Source organism: Pseudorca crassidens, chromosome 5 (assembly GCF_039906515.1).
Source record: "Pseudorca crassidens isolate mPseCra1 chromosome 5, mPseCra1.hap1, whole genome shotgun sequence".
NCBI lineage: Eukaryota > Metazoa > Chordata > Mammalia > Artiodactyla > Delphinidae > Pseudorca > Pseudorca crassidens.
In genome coordinates, this window is record NC_090300.1 from 79,572,490 (window position 1) to 79,595,918 (window position 23,429).

At 39.3% G+C, this 23,429-nt stretch overlaps 1 protein-coding gene and 1 non-coding gene across 2 annotated transcripts in view; both read right to left on the reverse strand.

The window, feature by feature from the left end:
* Positions 1-21,582, reverse strand: part of UMPS (uridine monophosphate synthetase) — a 47,060-nt gene extending 25,478 nt beyond the window's left edge. The window contains exons 1-3 of the mRNA XM_067738649.1: positions 21,343-21,582; positions 3,715-3,868; positions 1,169-1,840 (exon numbers count right to left, since the gene is read on the reverse strand). Coding sequence (XP_067594750.1) covers positions 1,169-1,840; positions 3,715-3,868; positions 21,343-21,498 — 982 coding nt within the window. The 5' untranslated portion in view covers positions 21,499-21,582. The remainder of the gene's footprint in view (positions 1-1,168; positions 1,841-3,714; positions 3,869-21,342) is intronic.
* On the reverse strand, positions 3,272-3,344 carry TRNAG-UCC (transfer RNA glycine (anticodon UCC)). Its single transcript has one exon. It is a non-coding gene; the product is annotated as a tRNA-Gly (tRNA).
* Positions 21,583-23,429: the final 1,847 nt, after the last annotated feature.

The window sequence follows — 23,429 nt, forward strand, 5'->3', positions numbered from 1 at the left end:
AAGATGCTCAACATCACTAATTATTAGAGAAATGCAAATCAAAACTACAATGAGGTATCACCTCACACAGGTCAGAATGGCCATCATTAAAATATCTACAAACAATAAATGCTCGAGAGGGTGTGGAGGAAAGGGAACCCTCTTGTACTGTTGGTAGGAATGTAAATTAATACAGCCACTATGGAGAACAGTATGGAGGCTCCTTAAAAAACTAAAACTAGAACTACCATGTGACCCACAATCCAACTACTGGGCATATAGCCAGAGAAAAACATAATTCAAAAAGACACATGCACCCCAACGTTCATTGCAGCACTATTTACAACAGCCAGGACATGGAAGCAACCTAAATGTCCATCAACAGAGGAATGGATAAAGATGTGGTACATATATAAATGGAATATTACTCAGCCATAAAAAGGAATGAAATTGGGTCATTTGTAGAGACGTGGATGGACCTAGATAGAGACTGTCATGTAAGTCAGAAAAAGAAAAACAAATGTTGTATATTAACGTATATATGTGGAATCTAGAAAAATGGTATAGATGATCTTATTTCCAAAGCAGAAATAGAGACAGACGTAGAGAACAAACATATGGACACCAAGTTGTGGGGTCGGGGGGGTGAACTGGGAGATGGGGATTGACATATATATACTATCGATACTATGACAGATAACTAATGAGAACCTACTGTTTAGCTCAGTGAACTCTACTCAGTGCTCTGTGGTGACCTAAATGAGAAGGAAATCCAAAAAAGAGCGGATATATGTATACGTATAGCTGATTCACTTTGCTGTACAATAGAAACTAACACAACATTGTAAAGCAACTATACTGCAATAAAAATTTTTAAAAAATAGCCTCACATCACCAGGAGCAGGGTATATTACCCAGGTGAGCTAATAAAGGTATTTTATACCCCAGGTCTGAGCGACTGGTTTGAGGAGTGTACCTACCTGAGAAAGAAGTCAAGAGAGAAGAAAGCAGAGCTGAGACTTGGAGAGAAAGCAAGGCCAAAAGACATCACTTGAGCTCCTAGAGCCAACCACGCTTGACAGGCTTTTCTACGGCTGGACTTTGTCATGTGAGCCAATACATTTCCTTCTGTTCTTCAGCCAGTTTAAGCTGGATTTGTGATTCTTGTTGGTTCCTGAATAATACTTACCTTCATACTGCTTTTTTACTGTGTTTCCTATATCTGCAAATTTCCGGTCTTCAAATATTAGAAACTCATGGCGTTTGGCCAGAATGGTTAACTCCTTCATCACATCCAGAGTAAAATCATTCAAAATATCTACATGAGTCTTGAGCATGCAGATTCTGGGTCCTAAAGCATCTGCTAGCTGCAACAGCTCTCTGGACTCTGAAATATCAGCAGACAGGCACAGATTGGTCTCCTTCTTTTGCATAAGCCTGAGAAGCTTTGATGCAACTGGGTGGATCCCGGGCAGCTCTGCACGTGCACCAAAGCTTAGTTCTTTGGGTCCTTTCTTTACAGAAGGGAGAGAACCATTATGATTAGCTGCGACAAAAACATTCTCCTGAATAAATCTCTTCACTCTCTCGACCATCTCAGCATCAATTTTTTTCTGTTGCTCAAGAATCTCCAGCATTTTGGACAATGTACACACTGAGTGGAGACGAATCCCATGCGCCTGCAACTTGTCCTTTCCTCCTTGCTCTCTGTCCAGCAGCACTACGGCATCAGTGACCTTCAAGCCCTCCTTCTGAAGAGCCTCAACAGTTTCCAAAACACTAGATCCACTGGTGACAACATCTTCAATGATCAAACAGGTTTCTCCTGGATTAATAGCCCCTTCTACAAGACGCTTAGTACCTAGAAAAGAAAAAATTACGTTGACTCTGTTTTAAAGTTATATATTTCAGCCAACTCAAGATGTATCTTGTAGTATAAATTTGGCATGTATTTATGAAGAGGGGGATAATCTAAATTATATTTTCTGATAATCTACTTTGGAACTACTTTATTTTTAAAATTCCTAATGAATCTTCAATGTGCCACAATTACTGTTTTGTTCAGTGCCTATGTATTTCAAAATTGTCAAAGTTACATATACAGAACATTTTTAGTAAAACTAGCAAATTATTTAATGGTGTAAAACATCATTTAATGTGTTTATGATCAAAATTTCAAATACAGGTTTTATTAAGGCAAGATCACCTAGGTCAATGAAAGTTATGAAACAAAGAATAGCCCAATATCATCAATGAAATCATTCCTTTTTCCATTAACAATTTCTTTATTCAAGATCAGCCAAACAACTGGCCTTCTGAGCACATAAATGCAGGAGGGAAAATATTCGACAACCACTGAGGTCAATCACCACAGCGTTATGAGCTATGTAATGTAATGTGACTAAACACACTTCCCCACTCCAACCCCTACTGCAGACTATTTTCAGATAATCTACAAACTGTAAATACTCAGGCTGTAGACTACACAGACTCACGGTTTAGAGATTCATTTTTACATTTTCCACTACCAAATTTATCTTATTTTGAATCAGAATAGATATAGTGGGCATTTTGCCTACATTCTGAACTTTCCACAGGTACTGTCTTTGCCCTTTCCCCAACTCCTTTCCTTCCCTTGCAGAATTGGCAAGTTTAACTGAATCATCTTAGGCGAGAACATAAGACTGCGAGTACTTATAGGTATATTTTTAAATTAATGATCTTATTCTAAGAAATATTTTTGAAGATACATAATAAGGAAATAGAAACAGTAGTCTTATGGCAGTGATTCATATAAACACTGTGCCACTAAGTGGCAAAAACATTTGTCTAATTTTTTTATAATGGAGAATTTCAAACAAAACTAGACAAAATAGTATAACAAACCTCCACAAATACAGCACCTCACCACTTAGCAACTCATGGGCAATCTTGTTTCAACTGTAACTCCAACATCACCCTCCCCCCATAATTTTTAGACGCAAATCCCAGACATCATATGATTTCATCATAAAATTTTTAGAACATGTCTGTAAAAAGGACTCTTTTCAAAAAGAAGTAATAAAAACAGTATCACACCAACGTAAAACAACACGAAAAAATCATTAGTACTTAAGATCATCAAATATGAAGTCAGTTCCAATACTTTTAGATTGATTTAGTTTTAACGCAGCCCACATTTAAAACACCCACCTGATAACCTACTGCCATGAACCCATAAAAACATCTTCATTTAGAATTTCATGTGGCATTTACTTTTTTTTTGGCTACCTGGACAGCTGTGGGATCTTATTTCCCCAACCAGGGATCGAACCTGGGCCCCCTGCAGTGGAAGTGCAGAGTCCTAACCACTGGACTGCCAGGGAATTCCCTCACATTGCTTTAACAGATTAATTTTATTCATGCAATTTAAATATAAATACATTGGGAAAGTAAGTGCTCTTAGAACATTCTTCTGATGAGGGAAGCGCTGGTAAAAATGTTGGGTTTCATAAATTTGGTGCACAAAAAAAGCACTTTTTTTCATTGCCTAATTAATACAAAGCATTTCACCCCTAGACTCTAAAGGAAAGGGAGGTGATTTATAACAACAGTTAACAAATTCCACAGGCCATAACAACTTAAAGGCCCTATGAAGAATATTCAAGGTGACTATGAACATCAGTGCCTAGAAGAACAAATTCTAAAAGTATCAGGCTACATGTCAACTTAAAGCTTATACTATTTTTACTTTACCATAATCCTTTGTTTCCTTCCTTCTAATAAGCATTGGAATTTGGTTGGTTGAACAGATAACCGTGGCCAATGGTAAAGCTGTATAAGGTACTCCACACACAGTATCAAAATTGATCCCTGCATTTTGGGCAGTTTGGAATAAAATTTCTGCAACCTGTAAAAAAACAACACATAACCCAATTATTATTATTACTATTTTAAGTGGTGTATAAATCATGTAACAACATAAAGACAGTAACAACCCAGCAAGGGAGAGTCTTAAACCTGATCAGAAAAATATAAATGCCTTTTTGTTAAGTTATCCTCTCCACAAATCCCAGTTTACAAATATAAATATAAAAACAGAAGAATTAACCTACTTAGCTAGACTCAGGGCTGCTCCAAGGGCAACATGGAATGTGTTAGGAAAGGCTATGATGTTCACCCTGAAGACTAAGGATGACCCCTAGGCTTCACAGTTTTCCTTAGTAATTCATTATGCTTGTCATGTCTAAACCTATCACCTGCTAGTTTTATTTTCCCAACAGAAGTCTTCAATTAAGAAGTTTCACAAGAGAAATTAAGAAAACAATTGCATTAAAAAGAATAAAACAGGGACTTCCCTGGCAGTCCAGTGGTTAAGACACCGCACTTCCACTGCAGGGGGCACGGGTTCAATCCCTGGTCAGAGAACTAGGATCCCGCATGCCGCACAGCACGGCCAAAAAAAAAAAAAAAGAATAAAACACTTACAAATAAATTTAACCAAGGAAGTGAAAAACCTTTAACCAAGGAAGTGAAAGGCCTGTACACTAAAAACATAAGACATTGATTTTAAAAACAAACAAACTTAAGATAACATAAGTAAATGGAAAAATATTCCATGCTCATGGATCAGAAAAATTAAACTGTTAAAATGTCCATACTAGGGCTTCCCTGGTGGCACAGTGGTTGAGAGTCCACCTGCCGATGCAGGGGACACGGGTTCGTGCCCCGGTCCGGGAAGATCCCACATGCCGCGGAGCGGCTGGGCCCATAAGCCATGGCCGCTGAGCCTGCGTGTCCGGAGCCTGTGCTCCGCAACGGGAGAGGCCACGACAGTGAGAGGCCTGCGTACCGCAAAAAAAAAAAAAAAAAAAAAAAAGTCCATACTAAAAGCAATATACAGATTCAATGAAGTTTCTAAAAAATTACAATGGCACTTTTCACAGAAATGGAACAAACAATCCTAAAATTTGTATGGAACCACAAAAGACCCTGGATAGCCAAAACAATCTTGAGAAAGAAAAACAAAGCTGGAAGTATCATATTCCCTGATTTCAAACTATATTACAAAGTAATAGTAGTCAAAACACTATGGTATTGGCATAAATACAGACACACAGGTCAACAGAACAGAATAGAGAGCCCAGAAGTAAACCTACACATATATGTTCAATTAATTTACATCAAAGGAGCTAAGAATACACAAAGGGAAAAGGACAGTCTCTTCAACAAAATGGTTTTGGGAACACTAGACTACATCGTACACCATACACAAAAATTAACTCAAAATGGATTAATGACTTGAATGTAAGACCTAAAAACATAAACCTCCTTGAGAAAACAGGTGGTAAGTTCCTTGACAATGGTCTTAACAATGATGTTTTATATTTGACACCAAAAGCAAAGAAATAAAACCAAAAATAAACAAGTGGGAAGGTGGTTCTAGATGGTGGAGTTAGAAGATCCTGAACTCACCTCCTCTCATGGACACAACAAATCTACAACTACATTAAGAACAATTCCCTCCGAAAAGAACCTGAGAGATAGGTGAACAGCTACTGCACAACAAAGGATAAAAGGGCACATGGAGATGGGTAGGAGAGTTAGAGACACAGTCTCGCCAAAAACTCCATCACTACTTCAGCAACCCATAACCAGGAGGGATCTCACAAATATGGAACTTCTCCCTGATGCTCCACATCAGTCACCCCAACCCCTGGGACCTACACCGGAGAGATGAGCACTCAAAACACCTGGCTTTGAAGACCAACAGGGCTTGGATCCAGGAAAACCATATGGATGTAGGGAATAGAGATCTGCTCTTAAATGGCTTGTGTGCAGACTCACTCACCCTGGGACCCAACACAAAAACTGTAGCCTGTAAAGAGCCTAGATCATATGTGAAGTAAGTTCACTTGCTAATCTTAAAGTGTCCGCCAGAGGGGCTCTGTTGGGGCTTTCTCCAGGTATGGAGCCACTGGCAGGCACCATTTTTACACTCTCTTTCTAACTTGCTACTGCCTGCCCCTCCCTGCACCACAGCCCCAGCCCCACCAGAGGCAGTGGGTGAATACACCACTTCCCCATGTTTCTGCTGCAGCCTGTTCCCCCATCCTCCACTGATCCTGCAGCCACACCAGTGGTGTGGATGCACACCAAAGCCAGTGGGCACATGTAGCCCAAACAGGGGACACCACTTGAGTGTGTGCTTTCGTTGCTAGGGGGGATTGCATTTCTGGGCCCCAAAGGTGTGAAACAATCAAAGACACAGTTTGAGAAACAACTAAGAACTAGAGCAAGGTTGAACAGTAAGGTTCATTTCCCAAACAGGGCCACCCCTTCAAGACTAGAAAAGATAACTCTAACACCTAACACATAGAAACACAGAGTCAAGCAAAATGAGAAAACAGGTATATGTTCCAAACGAAAACAAAAGATAAAACCCCAATAAAAAACCTTAATGCAACAGAAATAAGTAATTTACCTGATAAAGAACTCAAAGTAATGGTCTTAAAGATGCTCACCAAAATAGGAAAAAGAATGGATGAACACAGAACTTCAACAAAGAGACAGAAAATATAAAAACATACCAAAGACAAGTCAAAGAGCTGAAGAATACAATAACTGATCTGAAAAATAAACTAGAGGGGTTCAACAGCAGACAAGATGAAGCAGAAGAAAAGATCAGTAATCTGGAAGACAGGGCAGTGGAACTCACCCTAACAGAGCAGCAATAAACAGAACAAAACACCAGCATTTTAAAAAGCAAAAATAGCGTAGGGGACCTAGGGAAAAATATTGAGAATAACATTCACATTATAGATTAGAAGAGTCCCAGAAGAAGAGAGGAAAAAAAGGGGCAGAAAACTTATTTGAAGAAATAATGACTGGGGTGCAGAGACAAGATGGCAGAGGAGGACTTGAGCTCACCTCTTCTTACAAAAACACCAAAATCACAACTAACTGCTGAACAACCATTGACAAAAAAAATGCTGGAACCTACCAAAAAAGATATTCTATACCCAAAGACAAAGAAGAAGCCACAATGAGAAGGTAGGAGGGGTGCAATCGCAATAAAATCAAAACCCATACCCGCTGGGTAGGTGACCCACAAACTGGAAAATAATTATACCACAGAAATTCTCCCACATGAGTGAAAGTTCTGAGCCCCACATCAGGCTCCCCAGCCTGGAGGTCTGGCAATGGGAGGAGGAGCCCCCAGAGAATCTGGCTTTGAAGGCAAGCAAGGTTTGATCACAAGAATTCCACAGGACTGGGAGAAATAGAAACTCTACTCTTGGAGGGCACACAAAAGGTCTCATGTGACCAGGACCCAGGGAATAAAGCAGTAACCTCATAAGAGGCTGGGCCAGACCTACTTGATGGTACTGGAGGGTCTCCTACGGAGGTGGGGTGGGGGAGGCAGCTGTGGCTCACTGTGGGGACAAAGACACTGGCGGTGGTAGTTCTGGGGAGTACGCATTGGCATGAGTCCTCCTGGAGGGTGCCATTCTCTCACCAAGACCTGGCCCCACTCAACAGCTGGTAGGCTCCAGAGCTGGCATGCTTCAGGCCAAACAACCAACAAGGTGGGAACACAGCCATACCCATCAGCAGACAGGCAGCTTAAAGTCTTCCTGAGCAAACAGCTGCCTGCAAAACACACCCCCTGACGTGGCCCTGCCCCCCAGAGGGACAAGTCCCAGCTCCACCCACCAGTGGGCAGGAACCAGTCCCTCCCACCAGGAAGCCTGCACAAGCCTTTTAGACAGCCTCATCCACCAGGGGGCAGACAGCAGAAGAACTACAACCCTGCAGCATGCAGAAACCGCAATCAAAGAAAGTTAGGCAAAATGATATGGTAGAGGAATATGTCCCACATGAAGGAACAAGATAAAACCCCAGAAGAACAACCAAGTAAAATGGAGACAGATAATCTACTTGAAAAAGAATTCAGAGTAATGATAGTAAAGATGATCCAAGATTTCAGAAAAAGAATGGAGGCACAGACGGAGACTATACAAAAACGCTTAACAAAGACCTAGAAGAACTAAAGAACAAACAAAGAGATGAACAATACAATAACTGCAATAAAAACTACACTACAAGGAATCAATAGTAGAATAATAGAGGCAGAAGAACAGATAAATGAGCTGGAAAACAGAATGATGGAAATCACGGCTGTGGAAAATAAAAAAAAAAACAGAATTAAAAGAAATGAGGACAGTCTAAAAGACCTCTGGGACAACATTAAACACACCAACATTTGCATTACAGGGGTACCAGAAGGAGAAGAGAGAAAGGTCCTGAGGAAGTATTTGAAGAGATAATAGCTGAAAACTTCCATAATATGGGAAAGGAAACAGTCACCCAAGTCCAGGATGCACAGAGAGTCCCAGGCAGGATAAACCCAAAGAAGAACATGACGATACACATGGTAATAAAACAGATAAAAATTAAAAACAAAGAAAAAATACTGAAAGCAATGAGGGAAAAGCAACAAATAACATACAAGGGAATCCCCACAAGGTTATCAGCTGATTTCTCAGCAGAAACTGCAGACCAGAAGGGAGTGGCATGATATATTTAAAGTGATAAAAGGGAATAACATACAACCAAGAATACTCTACCCAGCAAGGCTCTCATTCAGATTCAATGGAGAAATAAAAATTTTTACAGACAAGCAAAACCTAAGAGAATTCAGTACAATCAGACCTTTGCAGTACAAAGGTCAGTACAATCAGACCTTTGCAACGTACGCTAAAGGAACTTCTCTAGGCAGAAAAGGCCACAACTAGAAATAAGAAAATTACGAATGGAAAAGCTCACCAGTAAAGGCAAACACACAGTAAAGGTAGGAAATCACATACACACAAATATGACATCAAAACCAGCAACTGTGAGAGGAGGAGAGTACAAATGCAGGATATTGGAAATGCATTTGAAATTAAGAGACCAGCAACTTAAAACAATCTTGTATATATATAGACTGCTATATCAAAACCTCACGGTAATGGCAAACCAAAAATCTACAATAGATACACATACAAAAAAGAAATAGAAACCTAAACACAACAGTAAAGATAAACTTCAAATCACAAGAGAAGAGAACAAAAGAGAAAGGGAAGAAAAAAGATCTACAAAAACAAATCCAGGGCTTCCCTGGTGGCACAGTGGTTGAGAGTCCGCCTGCCGATGCAGGGGACACAGGTTCGTACCCCGGTCTGGGAAGATCCAACATGCCGCGGAGCGGCTGTTGAGCGGCCCGTGAGCCATGGCTGCTGAGCCTGTGCGTCCGGAGCCTGTGCTCCGCAGCAGGAGAGGCCACAACAGTGAGAGGCCCGTGTACCGCAAAAAACAAAAAAAAATCCAAAACAATTAACAAAATGGCAATAAGAACATACATATCAACAATTACCTTAAATGTAAATGGATTAAATGCTACAATCAAAAGACACAGTCTGGTTGAATAGATACAAAAACAAGACTCATATATACGCTGTCTACAAGAGACCCACTTCAAAACTAGGGACACATACAGACTGAAAGTGAGGGGATGGAAAAAGGTATTCCATGCAAACAGAAATCAAAAGAAAGCTGAAGTAGCAATACTCATGTCAGACAAAACAGACTTTAAAATAAAGACTGTAAAGATGTTAAAAATAAATAAATAAAATAAAGTCTGTCACAAAGCACACTGCATAATGATCAAGGGATCAGTTGAAGAAGATAGAAAAATTGTAAATAAATATGCACCCAACATAAGAGCACCTCGATATATAAGGCAAATGCTATCATCCATAAGAGGAGAAATCAACAGTCACACAATAGCGAAGGACTTTTAACACCCCACTTAACATCAATGAACAGATCATCCAGACAGACAATCAATAAGGAAACACATGTCTTAAATGACACATTAGACCAGATGGTCTTAATTGATACTTACAGAACATTCCATCTAAAAGCAGCAGACTACACATTCTTCCCAAGTGCACAGAGAACATTCTCCAGGATTCATTACATGCTGGGCCACAAAGCAAGCCTCAGTAAGTTTAAGAAAACTGAAATCATATCAAGCATCTTTTCTGATCACAATGCTATGAGTTTAGAAATCAACAAGGAAAAAAACTGTAAAAAACACAAACAAGTGGAGGCTAAACAATATGGTACTATATAACCAATGGATCACTGAAAAAATCAGAGGAAATCAAAAAATAACTAGAGACAAGTGAAAACGAAAGCACGACAATCCAAAATCTATGGGACACAGCAAAAGAGTTCTAAGAGGGAAATTTATAGTAATACAATCTTACCTCAGGAAACAAAGAACATCTCAAATAAACGACCTAACTTTGCACGTAAAGCAACTACAGAAAGATGAACAAACAAAACCCAAAATTAGTAGAAGTAAAGAAATCACAAAGATCAGAGCAGAAATAAATGAAACAGAGATGAAGAAAATAATAGAAAAGATGAATGAAATTAAAATCCCGTTCTTTGAAAAGATAAAAACGGAAAGAGCTTTAGAAAGACTCATCAAGAAAAAGGGAGAGGGCTCAAATCAATAAACTTAGAAATGAAAAAGAAGAAATTACAACGGATACGACAGATATACAAACGACCACAGGAGACTACTACAAGCAACCATATGCCAATAAAATGGACAACCTAGATGAAATGGACAAATTCTTAAAAAGGTACACTCTCTGAAGACTGAACCAGGAAGAAATAGAAAATATGAACAGACAAATTGCAAGTACTGAAATTGAAACAGTGATTAAAAAACTCCCAGCAGGGACTGCCTGTTGGCAGAGTGGTTAAGAATCCACCTGCCAATGCAGGGGACACAGGTTCGATCCCTGGTCCAGGAAGATCCCACATGCCGCAGAGCAACTAAACCTGTGCACCACAACTACTAAGCCTGCACTCTAGACCCAGGAGCTACAACTACTGAGCCCGCGTGCCACAACTACTGAAGCCCGCATGCCTAGAGCCCGTGCTCTGCAACAAAAGAAGCCACTGCAATGAGAAGCCCACGCACCGCAACAAAGAGTACCCCCCACTCGCCGCAACTACAGAAAGCCCACACACAGCAACAAAGACCCAACACAGCCATACATAAATAAATATTTATTTTTAAAAATAAATAAACAGAAAAACCTCCCAACGAACAAAAGTCCATGACGACATGGCTTCACAGAATTCTATCAAATTTAAAGAAGACTGAACACCTATCCTTCTGAAACTCTTCCAAAAAATTGCAGAGGAACGAACACTCCCAAGTGCATTCTATGAGGCCACGATCACCCTGATACCAAAATCAGACAAAGATACTGCAAAAAAAGAAAATTACAGGCCAATATCACTGAAGGACATATACGCAAAACTCCTCAACAAAATACTAGCAAACTAAATCCAACAATACATTAAAAGGATCATACGCCATGATCAAGTGGGATTTATCCCAGGGATAAAAAGATTTTTCGGTATCCATAAGTCAATCAGCATGATATACCACATCAACAAATCGAAGAATAAAAATCACATGATCATCTCAATAGATGCAGAAAAAGTTTTTAATAAAACTGAATACCCATTTATGATAAAAACTCTCCAAAAAGTGGGCATAGAGGGAACATACCTCAACATAATAGAGGCCATGTATGACAAACCTACAGCTAACATCATACTCAATGGTGAAAAGGTGAAAGCATCTAAGATCAGGAACGAGACAAGGATGTCCACTCTTGCCACTTTCATTCAACAGTTCTGGAAGTCCTAACCATGGCAATCAGAGAAGAAAAAGAAATAAAAGGAATCCAAATTGGAAAAGAAGAAACAAAATACTCACTGTTTGCAGATGACATGATGCTATACATAGAAAATCCTAAAGATGCTACCAGAAAACTATTAGAGCTCATCAATAAATTTGGTAAAGTTGCAGGATACAAAATTAATACACAGAAGTCTCTTGCATCTCTATACACTAAAAACAGAAGATCAGAAAGAGAAATTAAGGAAACAATCCCATTTGCCAGCACATCAAAAAGAATAAAATACCTGGGAATAAACCTACCTGAGGAGACAAAAGACCTCAACTCTGAAAACTATAAGACACTGATGAAAGAAATCAGAGATGACACAAACAGATGGAAAGATATATCGTGTTCTTGGATTGGAAGACTCAATATTGTCAAAATGATATACTACCCAAGGCAATCTACAGATTCAATGCAACCCCTATCAAACTACCAATGGCATTTTTCACAGAACTAGAACAGAAAAACTTTTAATTTGTATGGAGACACAAAAGACCCCAAATAGCCAAAGGAATCTCAAGAAAGAAAAACAGAGATGGAGGAATCAGGCTCCCTGACTTCAGATTATACTACAAAGCTACAGTCATCAAAACACTATGGTACTGGCACAAAAACAGAAATATAAAATCAGTGGAACATGACAGAAAGCCCAGAAATAAACCCATACACCTATGGTCAATTAATCTATGACAAAGGAGGAAAGACTATACAATGGAGAAAACACAGCCTCTTCAATAAGTGGTGCTGGGAAAACTGGACAGCTATGTGAAAGAATATTAGAACATTCTTTATCACCATATACAAAAATAAACTCAAAATGGTTAAACACCTAAATGTAAGACCAGATAACATAAAACTCTTAGAGGAGTACATAGGCAGGAAACTCTTTGAAATAAATTGCAGCAATATCTTTTTCAATCCGTTTCCTAGAGTAATGGAAAAAAAATAAACAAATGGGACCTGATTAAACTTAAAAACGTTTGCACAGCAAAGGAAACCATAAACAAATCAAAAAGACAACCCACAGAATGGGAGAAAATATTTGCAAATGATGCAACTGGCAGTGAATTAATCTCCAAAATTTACAAACAGCTCATGCAGCTCAATATCAAATAAACAAGCAACTCAATCAAAAAATGGACAGAAATAGACATTTCTCCGAAGAAGACAGACATACAGATGGCCAAGAGGCATATGAAAAGATGCTCAACATTGCTAATTATTAGAGAAATGCAAATCAAAACCAAAAAGAGGTACCACCCACACCAGTCAGAATGGCCATCATCAAAAGGTTTACAAACAATAAATGCTGGACAGGGCTTGCAGAAAAGGGAGCCCTCCTACACTGTTGGTGGGAACACAAACTGGTACTGCCACTATGCAGAACAGTATGGACGTTCCTTAAAAAACTAAAAATATAGCTACTATATGATCCAATAATCCCACTCCTGGGCAGATATCTGGAAAAAAACATGGTTCAAAAGGATACATGCACCCCAATGTTCATTGCCGTGCTGTTCACAATATCCAAGACATGGAAGCAACCTAAATGCCCATCAACACATGACTGGATAAAGAAGATGTGGTATATAAATACAATGGAATATTAATCAGCCATTAAAAAAATGAAATAATGCCATTTGCAGCAACATGGATGGACCTGGAGATTATCACACTAAGTGAAGTAAGTTAGACAGAGAAAGACAAATATCATATGATATCCCTTATATGTGGAATCTAAAATGAAATGACACAAATGAACTTATTTACAAAACAGAAATAGACTCCTAGACTTAAAAAACAAACTTATGGTTACAAAAGGGAAAGGTGGTGGGGGCAGGGAGGGATAATTGATAGTTTGGAATTGACATATACACACTACTATATTTAAAATAGATAACCAACAAGGTCCTATTGTATAGCACAGGGAACTATGCTCAATATTCTGTAATAACCTAAATGGGAAAAGAATTTGAAAAAGAATAGATACATGTATATGTATAACTGAATCACTATGCTGCACATCTGAAACTAATACAATATTGTTAATCAACTATACTCTAATATTAAAAAAAAAGGAACACAATTTTTTAAAAAAAGGAAAGAATGGCTAAAAATTTCCTGAAGATTCAGGAAGTCCAGAGTGTTCCAAAGAAGATGAACCAGAAGAAACCTGAACCAAGACACATAATTAAAATGTCAAAAGTTGAAGACAAGGAGAGAATCTTAAAAGTGGCAAGAGAAAAACAACTTGTTATATACAACAGAATCTCCCTTCATAAGACTATCAGCAGACTTCTCAGCAAAAACTTTGCATGCCAGAAGGAAGTGGCATGACATATTCAAGGTGCTCAAAGGAAAACACTTCCAACCAAGAATACTCTAGACCATATGCACCTAATAAATACAGAGAACATTCCATCCAAAAGCAGAATACACATTCTTCTCAAGTGTATATGGAACATTCTCCAAGATAGATCATATGCTAGACCACAAAACAAGTCTCAAGAAATTTATTGAAATCATATCAAGTATCTTTCTGACCACAATGGCATGAAACTGGAAATACAGAAAGAAAACAAGAAAAATCTCAAATATGTGAAGATTAAACAACATGCTATTGAACAACCTGTGGGTCAATGAAGAAATCAAAGGAGAAATTTCAAAAACAACCCTTAAGACAAATGAAAATCAAAACAAAACATACCAAAATCTATCGGATGCCACAAAAGCAGTTATAAAAGGGAAGTTTATAATGACACAGGCCTACCTCAAGAAATAAGAAAAATCTCAAATAAATGACCTAACTTTATACCCAAACAAAGCAGAAAAAGAACAAATGAAGCCCAAAGTTAATAGAAAGAAGGAAATAATAAAGATAGGAGTGGAAAAAAAATGAAAGAGACTATTAAAAAGACAATTAAAAAAATAATGAAACTAAGAGCTGGGTCTTTGAAAAGATAAAATTGATAAACATTTAGCTAGAGTCACCAAGAAAAAAGAGAGAGCTCAAATAAATAAAATCAGAAATGAAAGAGAACATACACCAGATACCAAAGAAATACAAAGGTTCATAAGAGGTTACTATGAACAACTATATATCAACAAATTAAATAACCTGGAAGAAATAGGTAAGTTCCTAGAAACACACAATCTTCTAAGACTGAATCATGAATAGAAAATATGCATAAACCGATTACTAGTAAGGAGAATGAATCAGTAATAAACAAACAAAAACAGCAACAAGAAAAAACAACTCACAACACAAGTCCAGGACCAGATGGCTTCATTGTTGAATTTTACCAAACATTCAAAAAAGATTTCATACCTATCCTCCTCAAACTCTTCCAAAAAATTAGAGGAGGGAATGTTCCCAAACTCATTTTACAAGGCCACCATTACACTGATAGCAAAACCAGATAAGGACACAACAAAAAAAGTACAGGCCAGTATTGCTGATGAATTTAGAGGCACAAATCTTCAACAAAATATTAGCAAACCAAATTCAACAATACATTACAAGGACAATAAGCTATGATCAAGTGGGATTTATCCCAGGCAATACAAAGAAGGTTCAACATCCACAAATCAATGTGATACACCACATTAACAAAACAAAGGAGAAAAATCATATGATCATCTCAATAGGTACAGAAAAAGCATTTGACAAAATTCAACAACCATTTATGACAGAGACTGAACAAAGGGTAGAGATGGAACGTACCTCAAGATAATAAAAGCCATATATGACAGGCCCACAGCTAATCATTATACTCAATGGTGAAAATCTGAAAGCTATTTCGTTAAGATCAGAAACATGATAAAGATGCCCATTCTTGCCATTTTTACTCAACATACTATTGGAAGTCCTAGCCAGAGCAATTAGGCAGAAAAAAGAAATAAAAGCCATCCATACTGGAAAGGAAGAAGCAACTAAGTGGGCAACAACATGATTTAACATTTAGAAAACCATAAAGAGTTCACCAAAAAATTGTTTGAAGTAATAAACAAATTCAGTAAAGTTGCAAGGTACAAAATCAATATACAAAAATCTGTTGTGGGGCTTCCCTGGTGGCGCAGTGGTTGAGAGTCCGCCTGCCGATGCAGGGGACGCGGGGACGCGGGTTCGTGCCCTGGTCCGGGAAGATCCCACATGCCTCAGAGCGGCTGGGCCCGTGAGCCATGGCCGCTGAGCCTGCGCGTCCGTAGCCTATGCTCCGCAACGGGAGAGGCCACAACGGTGAGAGGCCCGCGTAACGAAAAAAAAAAAAAAAAAAAAAAAATCTGTTGTGCTTTTATACACTAACAACAAACCATCAGAAAGAGAAATTAAGAAAACAATGCCATACACAATTGCCTCAAAAAGAACAAAATACCTAAGAATAAATTTAACCAAGGAGGTCAAAGACCTGTACACTAAAAACTGTAAGACACTGATGAACAAAATTGAGATGACACAAATAAATGAAGATATTCCATGATCATATATTGGAAGAATTAATACTGTAAAAATGTCCATACTATCCAAAGCAGTCTGCAGATTCAATGCAATCGCTATCAAAATTCCAAAGACACTTTTCACAGAAATAGAACAAACAACCCTAAAATTTCTTTGGTACCATGAAAGATCTCAAATAGCCAAAGCAATCTTGAGAAAGAAAAATAAAGCTGGAGGCATCACACGCCCTGACTTCAAACTATAAACAGAATGGTATTGGCATAAAAACAAACAAATAGATCAATGGAACAGAAAAGAGAATAAACCCTAAAAATAAAACCAAGCACGTATGTTCAGTTAATTTATGACAAAGGAGTCAAGAATATACAATGGGAAAGGATGGTCTCTTCAATAAAATAGTGTTTGTAAAACTGGACAGCCACATGCAAAAGAATGAAACTGGACCACTATATTACACCATACACAAAAATTAACTCAAAATGGATTAGACTTGAATGTAAGACCTGAAACCATAAAACTCCTAGAATAAAACATAGGTAGTAAGCTCCTTGACATCACTCTTAGTGATATTTCTTTGGATCTAACTTCAAAGGCAATGGCAACAAAAGCAAAAATAAACAAATGAGACCACATCAAACTAAAGAGCTTCCACACAGCAAAGGAAGCCATTAGTAACAAAAAAAGGTAACCTTCTGAATTGCAGAAGATATTTGCAAATTATATGTCCAAAAAGGGGTTAGTATCCAAAATATATAAAGAACCCACACAGCTCAGTAATTTAAAAAAAGATCTGATTAAAAAATGGGCAGAAGATCTGAACAGACATTTTTCCAAAGAAGACATATTGATACAAATGGCCAACAGGCATATGAAAAGATGCTCAGTATCACTAATCATCAGGGAAATGCACATCAAAACCACAATGTGGTATCACTTCACACCTTTCAGAGTGGCTATTATCAAAAGAGCAAGAAATAATAAGTATAAGGACTTCCCCGGTGGTCCAGTGGTAAAGAATCCGCCTTCCAATGCAGGGGATGCAGATTCAATGCCTGATCAGGGAACTAAGATCCCACATACCATGGGGCAACTAAGCCCATGTGCCACAACTACTGAGCCCGTGTGCTGCAAACTACAGAGTCCACGTGCTCTGGAGCCCGTGAGCAACAACTATGGAGAAAACCCACAGGCCACAACTAGAGAAAAGCCCACACGCTGCAATGAAAGATCCCACATGCCACAATGAAGATCCCACATGCCACAACTAAGACCCGATGCAGCCAAGAATAAACTAATTAATTTTTAAAAAAGGAAATAATAAGTGTTGGTGAGGATATGAAGAAAATGGAACCCTTGTGCACTGATGGAGAAAATGTTAATTAGTGCAGCCACTGTGGAAAATAGTAAAATTTAAAAATTTTAATTAAAAATTAAAAACATAACTCCCACGAAAAATTAAAATTAAAAACAGAACTCCCACGTGATCCAGCAATTCCACATCTGGATATTTATCTGAAGAAAATGAAAACATTATCTTGAAAAGATTTCTGCACCCCCATGTTCACTACAGCATTATTTACAATAGCCAAGATATGGAAACAACCTAATTTGCAAAACAACCATGAATGAACAAGTGGATAAAGAAAATGTGGTGTACACACACACACACACACACACACACACACACACACACACAAAGGAATATTATTCAGCCACGATAACTGTAAAACATTGAAATTTGCTCAACGTAGATGGACTTGAAGGGCATTATGTTAAGTGAAATAAGTGAGATGGAGAAAGACAACTACTTCATGATCTCATTTATATGTGGAATCTTAAAAAAACAAACAAAAAGACAAGTCATAGATACACAGAACAGATTAGTGGTTGCTAGAGGCAGAGTAGTGGGTAGGCAAAATGGGTGAAGTGATTCAAAAGGTACAAACTTACAGTTATAAAATAAGTAAGGCATAGGGATGTAATACACAGCATGGTGACTATAGTTCATAATACTGTATTGCATATTTGAAGGTTACTGAGAGATCTTAAAAGTTCTCAGCAGAAGAAAAAAAATTTTTAACTATGAACACAGACATGTTAACCAGACTTGCTGCGGCAATCATTACACAATATATACAAATAGAGTCACTACGTTGTACACCTGAAACTCATATAATTTTATATGTCAATTATATCTTAATAAAAATATCAATGGAAGAATATACACCAAAGTGTTTTCTTAAAGTTTTCATAGGACTTCCCAGGTGGTGCAGTGGTTAAGAATCCGCCTGCCAATGCAGGGGACATGGGTTCGAGCCCTGGTCCAGGAAGATCCCAAGTCCGTGGAGCAACTAAGCCCACGCGCCACAACTACTGATGCTGCCCTCTAGAGCCCATGAGCCACAACTACTGAGCCCACATGCCACAACTACTGAAGCCCGTGCACCTAGAGGCTGTGCTCCGCAACAAAGAGAAGCCACTGCCACGAGAAGCCCATGCACCGCAACAAAGAGTAGCCCCCCCTCGCCGCAACTAGAGAAAGCCTGTGCGCGGCAATGAAGACCCAACACGAAGACCCAACGCAGCCAAAAATAAATTAATTAAAAAAAAAAGGTGACTTTAAAAAAAAATAAAGGTCTCATAAATACAGAGCCTACTGTGTGAAGCACTAGTTGATAATATCCTTTTCTACATAAATCATCACATTTTAATGCCAGAATGCATACTCCCACCCAACACCATCTTATTTTAAGAAGAAAAGCAGTTACTTAGTGAACTAGATCAGAGGTGTTCAGAATTTTTTGTTCCTGTATTTCTAAAGATTTGAAAAATTTATGAATACTTTTAAGCTGTAAAAAATGTAACTTCTAGAGTACTGAAAAAATTAACATATTATCCTAGAACTGTTACACCACTCCTTTAAGTGAATACAATGGGATCCAAATGCTATACTGATTTGATACTCAACATCTGCTTAAAAAAAAAAATGAAAATGCTGAATTATGAACTTGGAAAATTTTACATTTTTTTGAACTCATATTTTCATTCCATTGTCTCCACAAAATTTTATTCTAATGCAATATATATCTGTGTTTGAAAAACTTCTACTAATCATTCTATGATACTTCTCCACAACAAAAATGTATATAAACTGAAATTTTAAATTGTAAATTTATTTATTTTTATTTTTATTTTTTTTGCGGTAGGCGGGCCTCTCACTGTTGTGGCCTCTCCCGTTGCGGAGCACAGGTTCCGGACGCGCAGGCTCAGTGGCCATGGCTCACGGGCCTAGCCGCTCCGCCGCATGTGGGATCTTCCCAGACCGGGGCACGAACCCGTGTCCCCCGCATCGGCAGGCGGACTCTCAACCACTGCGCCACCAGGGAAGCCCTAAATTGTAAATTTTAAAAATTTCCTGTGACCATAACTCTCTAAGTGTTAAAAATTCTGTTATCATTACAATTGTTATGAGCATAAAATTAATTAAAACATAATCTGCAAATTTTGATAGAAGCATAAAAACAGATTATTTTGGAAATGCGTTTCTTTTTTTTTTTTTGCGGTACGCGGGCCTCTCACTTGTTGTGGCCTCTCCCGTTGCGGAGCACAGGCTCCGGACGCGCAGGCTCAGCGGCCATGGCTCACGGGCCCAGCCGCTCTGCGGCATGTGGGATCTTCCCGGACCGGGGCACGAACCCGTGTCCCCTGCATCGGCAGGTGGACTCTCAACCACTGCGCCACCAGGGAAGCCCTGGAAATGCATTTCTTAGTAAGATGAATGGTACCTGATCCTGGCAATTAATTTATGTATCTACTGTAGTTGACTATTACTTACTACTAGGAAGTCAGAATTCAGTGTAAGTTCTTTTGCTTTTTGGGGGTGCAAATAATAAGAAATCCTATTTGCATAAATAAGTAGACATGAAAGGAGTTCTGTTATATCTAGCTCTCTCAATATTTTGAACTCCTTCTGAGTTAACTACCAAAAAGCACAGACACATACACACACACCCCAATATCTAGTATCAAAAAAATAATTTTTAGTCAACTGTTAACTGATGACTTCTTCAAAAATAAACCAACTTTTCAAAAGAAGATCCCTAGTCATTCACTTTCTCAGCACTGATGAGATGCACCATAGCAAGATTCTGGATGGTGAGAATAGTCTAACCCACATCAACTAGTGCTTCAGTCCTTTTCATAATAACATCAGACTGGGGTTCACAAAGGGCAAACATAAACCCTTAGTGGTGGAGAAAACTTACATAAGTCTTCTAGATAGAACTTCTGTGATAACTGAAAGGTTCTATATCTGCACGGTCCAATAAGGTAGCCACTAGTCGCATGTGACTATAAATTTAAAAATTCATAATGCTCAATATTCATATGCGGCTAGTAGAAACTCTATTAGCACATTTAGACCCTTCTACTTACACTGTGGTCTGCAGCTTTTGCTGGCAGCTTGTGAGAAATGCATAACCTCCCACCCCGCCTCAGATCTACTCAATCAGAGTATGCATTGTAACAAAATTCCAGGTGATTCATATCTACTCAGAGTTTAAGAAGCCTTGTGCTAGAAAACTCTAATCTGTACAAAGTTTTTCCCTTTTATTCACCAAAAAACTGCCTCCATGAAATGTCCACCCTCTGGCCTTAATTCTTGCTCCTGGCCACACAGTGCAAAATCGAATCCCCCTTTCCTAGCAAGAGCCCTTCCAAGTATTTAAGCAGCTACTAAATTCTCCCCCAACACACCTTTTCCTCCCCTCCCCCCGCCGTCCCATTGTCACGAGGTTAAATACGCGGAACTCTTTCAAGTACTTCTGTGCAAGAAAAGGCCCCAAACTGGGTTTCCCCGACTCTCTGGCAGAGCACGTGTCAAAGCAAGCGAGTCACAGTGCAGGCTGCCCTCTAGGTCCTCAAAAGCCTAACAGTTCCTGGTCTCTGGGCTTCGCAAACAGACTCCACCAGGCCGATAGCACGGTCGACCCGCCTGCTTGGCTCTTTTGCTGTCACCCACAGCCCAACTTCTGTCATTCCCCCCCCTCTCCTGGTCCCCATCCCCGCCACCCAACCCTCTTCTTTCCTTTCCTGGGCAGGTACCTGACTCAGAATACGAGGTCGAGACACGATGCCCCGTAGGTCGATGTACACGGGGGAAGAGAGCCCGCTCTTCAGCACGAAGTTCCCAAACTTGAAAGCCTGCACGTCGTACAGACCCGTTACCAATGACTCCAAAGCTGCATCATCGGCCGCCATCGTCCCCCTCTCCCAGTTCACTCCGAACTCCAAACAGCCGCTTACCCGCGGCGCCCGGTGACGTCACCTGAGAAATCCCGCCTCTTCCGGCCCCTTTTCCGGCGGCTGGACGAGCTCACTCCGCTCAGCTCCGGGTGCCAGGTAGCGAGAGCCCAGGGTTTCAGGTCCGGTTCCGGGCAGTAGTAGCGAACTTTACCCCGACGCTGCCTGTGAGTGAAATCGCTGGACTCGGAAGCCCCAATAGTTAGATTGGCTCCAGGGTCATAAAATCAAGCCTCTCAGGAGAATTTGTATGAATCCTGCCTACTTATTATAGCGCAGTGTCCTCTTAATTCTCCTTCTTGGGCGAGCATATCTTTATTTGCCCGTTATTAAACACCACTGTCCCCTCCCCTCCCCTTTCTCCAAATAGAGTGTAAGTTCTGGAAGACGGGGACCTTTGCTCAATTCTTTTATTAACTTCATGGCATTTGGCAAATGTCAGTGTCATAGCAATTTCCGCATGGGACTATAAAGCTCTTAGCAGGTAATTGTTCATTACCTCTTCTGTCGGCCCTCTGCGTCTGGAGGAGGACGTGGGTTTAGTACCATTTAGAGTAGCACAAGTGTTTGGCACATAATACGTGTATAGCAGATGAAGAAGAGAGGGAAGAGAGCAGAAGAAGATGAATTGATACCTTGGTATCAAGGTTATCCAGGAGGATAATCATGCCAGCTAATCTGAAAATCTAAGCGTATTTTTTATGCACAAATAAATTCCTTAAAGTAGAGGAAATTCCCATTGTGGGTAGAAGGCAATACTTTAAGGATAATTACCTTTAAAACCATAGACTCACGATTGTTACTCATAAAATTGATTCTCAAGTCATTCCTATGTTTCTATGTTCTTTTATGTTTGTCTGTTTTCTCTGAAGGCAAGATGACCAGCCAGTGTGAAGAAGTCCATGTTTTTGACAGTTCTCATTTCAAATAAATGCAGTAAAATCTTGATGAAATAGAAACCCACTGTTAAAACATTTTTCTTCTTATGTGCAAAATAATCTAATCAAAATACTTCAATCCCAAATACTTGTCAGCCTTAAGAATAAAATGGCCTGTTAGTTTACCAACAAAATGAGTTTTACTTGGGAATGGCAGAGGAATTGCGTTTGAGGCACGGAAACTATGGCAAAACATAGGCAAGTCTGGAGAACAAAGGCGAGGAATGTTACTTTACAGAGAAACAGGGGAAGTTGGGAGGGGCTGCTCTGAAGGAAAGTCCATTGGAGGAAATCAAGAGTTCAGGGTCGTGACAGTTTCTTATTGGCTGCGTTGTTGGTGTGCAAGGAGAACATCTTCCGCCGTCATGCTAGGGAAGTTAAGTAAGCATCTTCCTGCCCAGGGATGTAAAATAAGCTGCATAGGGTGGTATGTGCTGGTGTGTGCATGAAAGCTCCTCCTTCAGGGCTTCCTCACTCCACTTTAAATGAGATTTTCCTTTATTAGTTTTCACACACTCTAGCTAATTGACAGTGTACTATGAATCACTTTCATTTGCACTTGGGTGGCGCACACAGACTCTTTCAAAGCCTGATATGTCTGCAGAGTCTAGTCCAGATTCCTGGAGCCCACAATATGTTGTGTAAACTTGTGAGATCCATCCCAAATGGCCTGCCAATTTTCTAACAAAGTTGCCAAATAAAACATCAGAATGAAGTTAACAACACACAGGGAGGCTTATTTGGCACCTTTGGATAGAGACATGCCTTTGAATACTTCTCCAGGCAACAAAATTGTTGCTTTCTTTCCAAATGCTGGGTAAAACGTGTTATGTAATAATAACGCAATATTCTCACCTTGTCAAAGGCTTTCATATATTTGGAGGAAGAGCAAAAAAATTACTCCTTTCTACCAGAAGTTTTAATTAGAAAACAAAAGACCACCAGAAATAA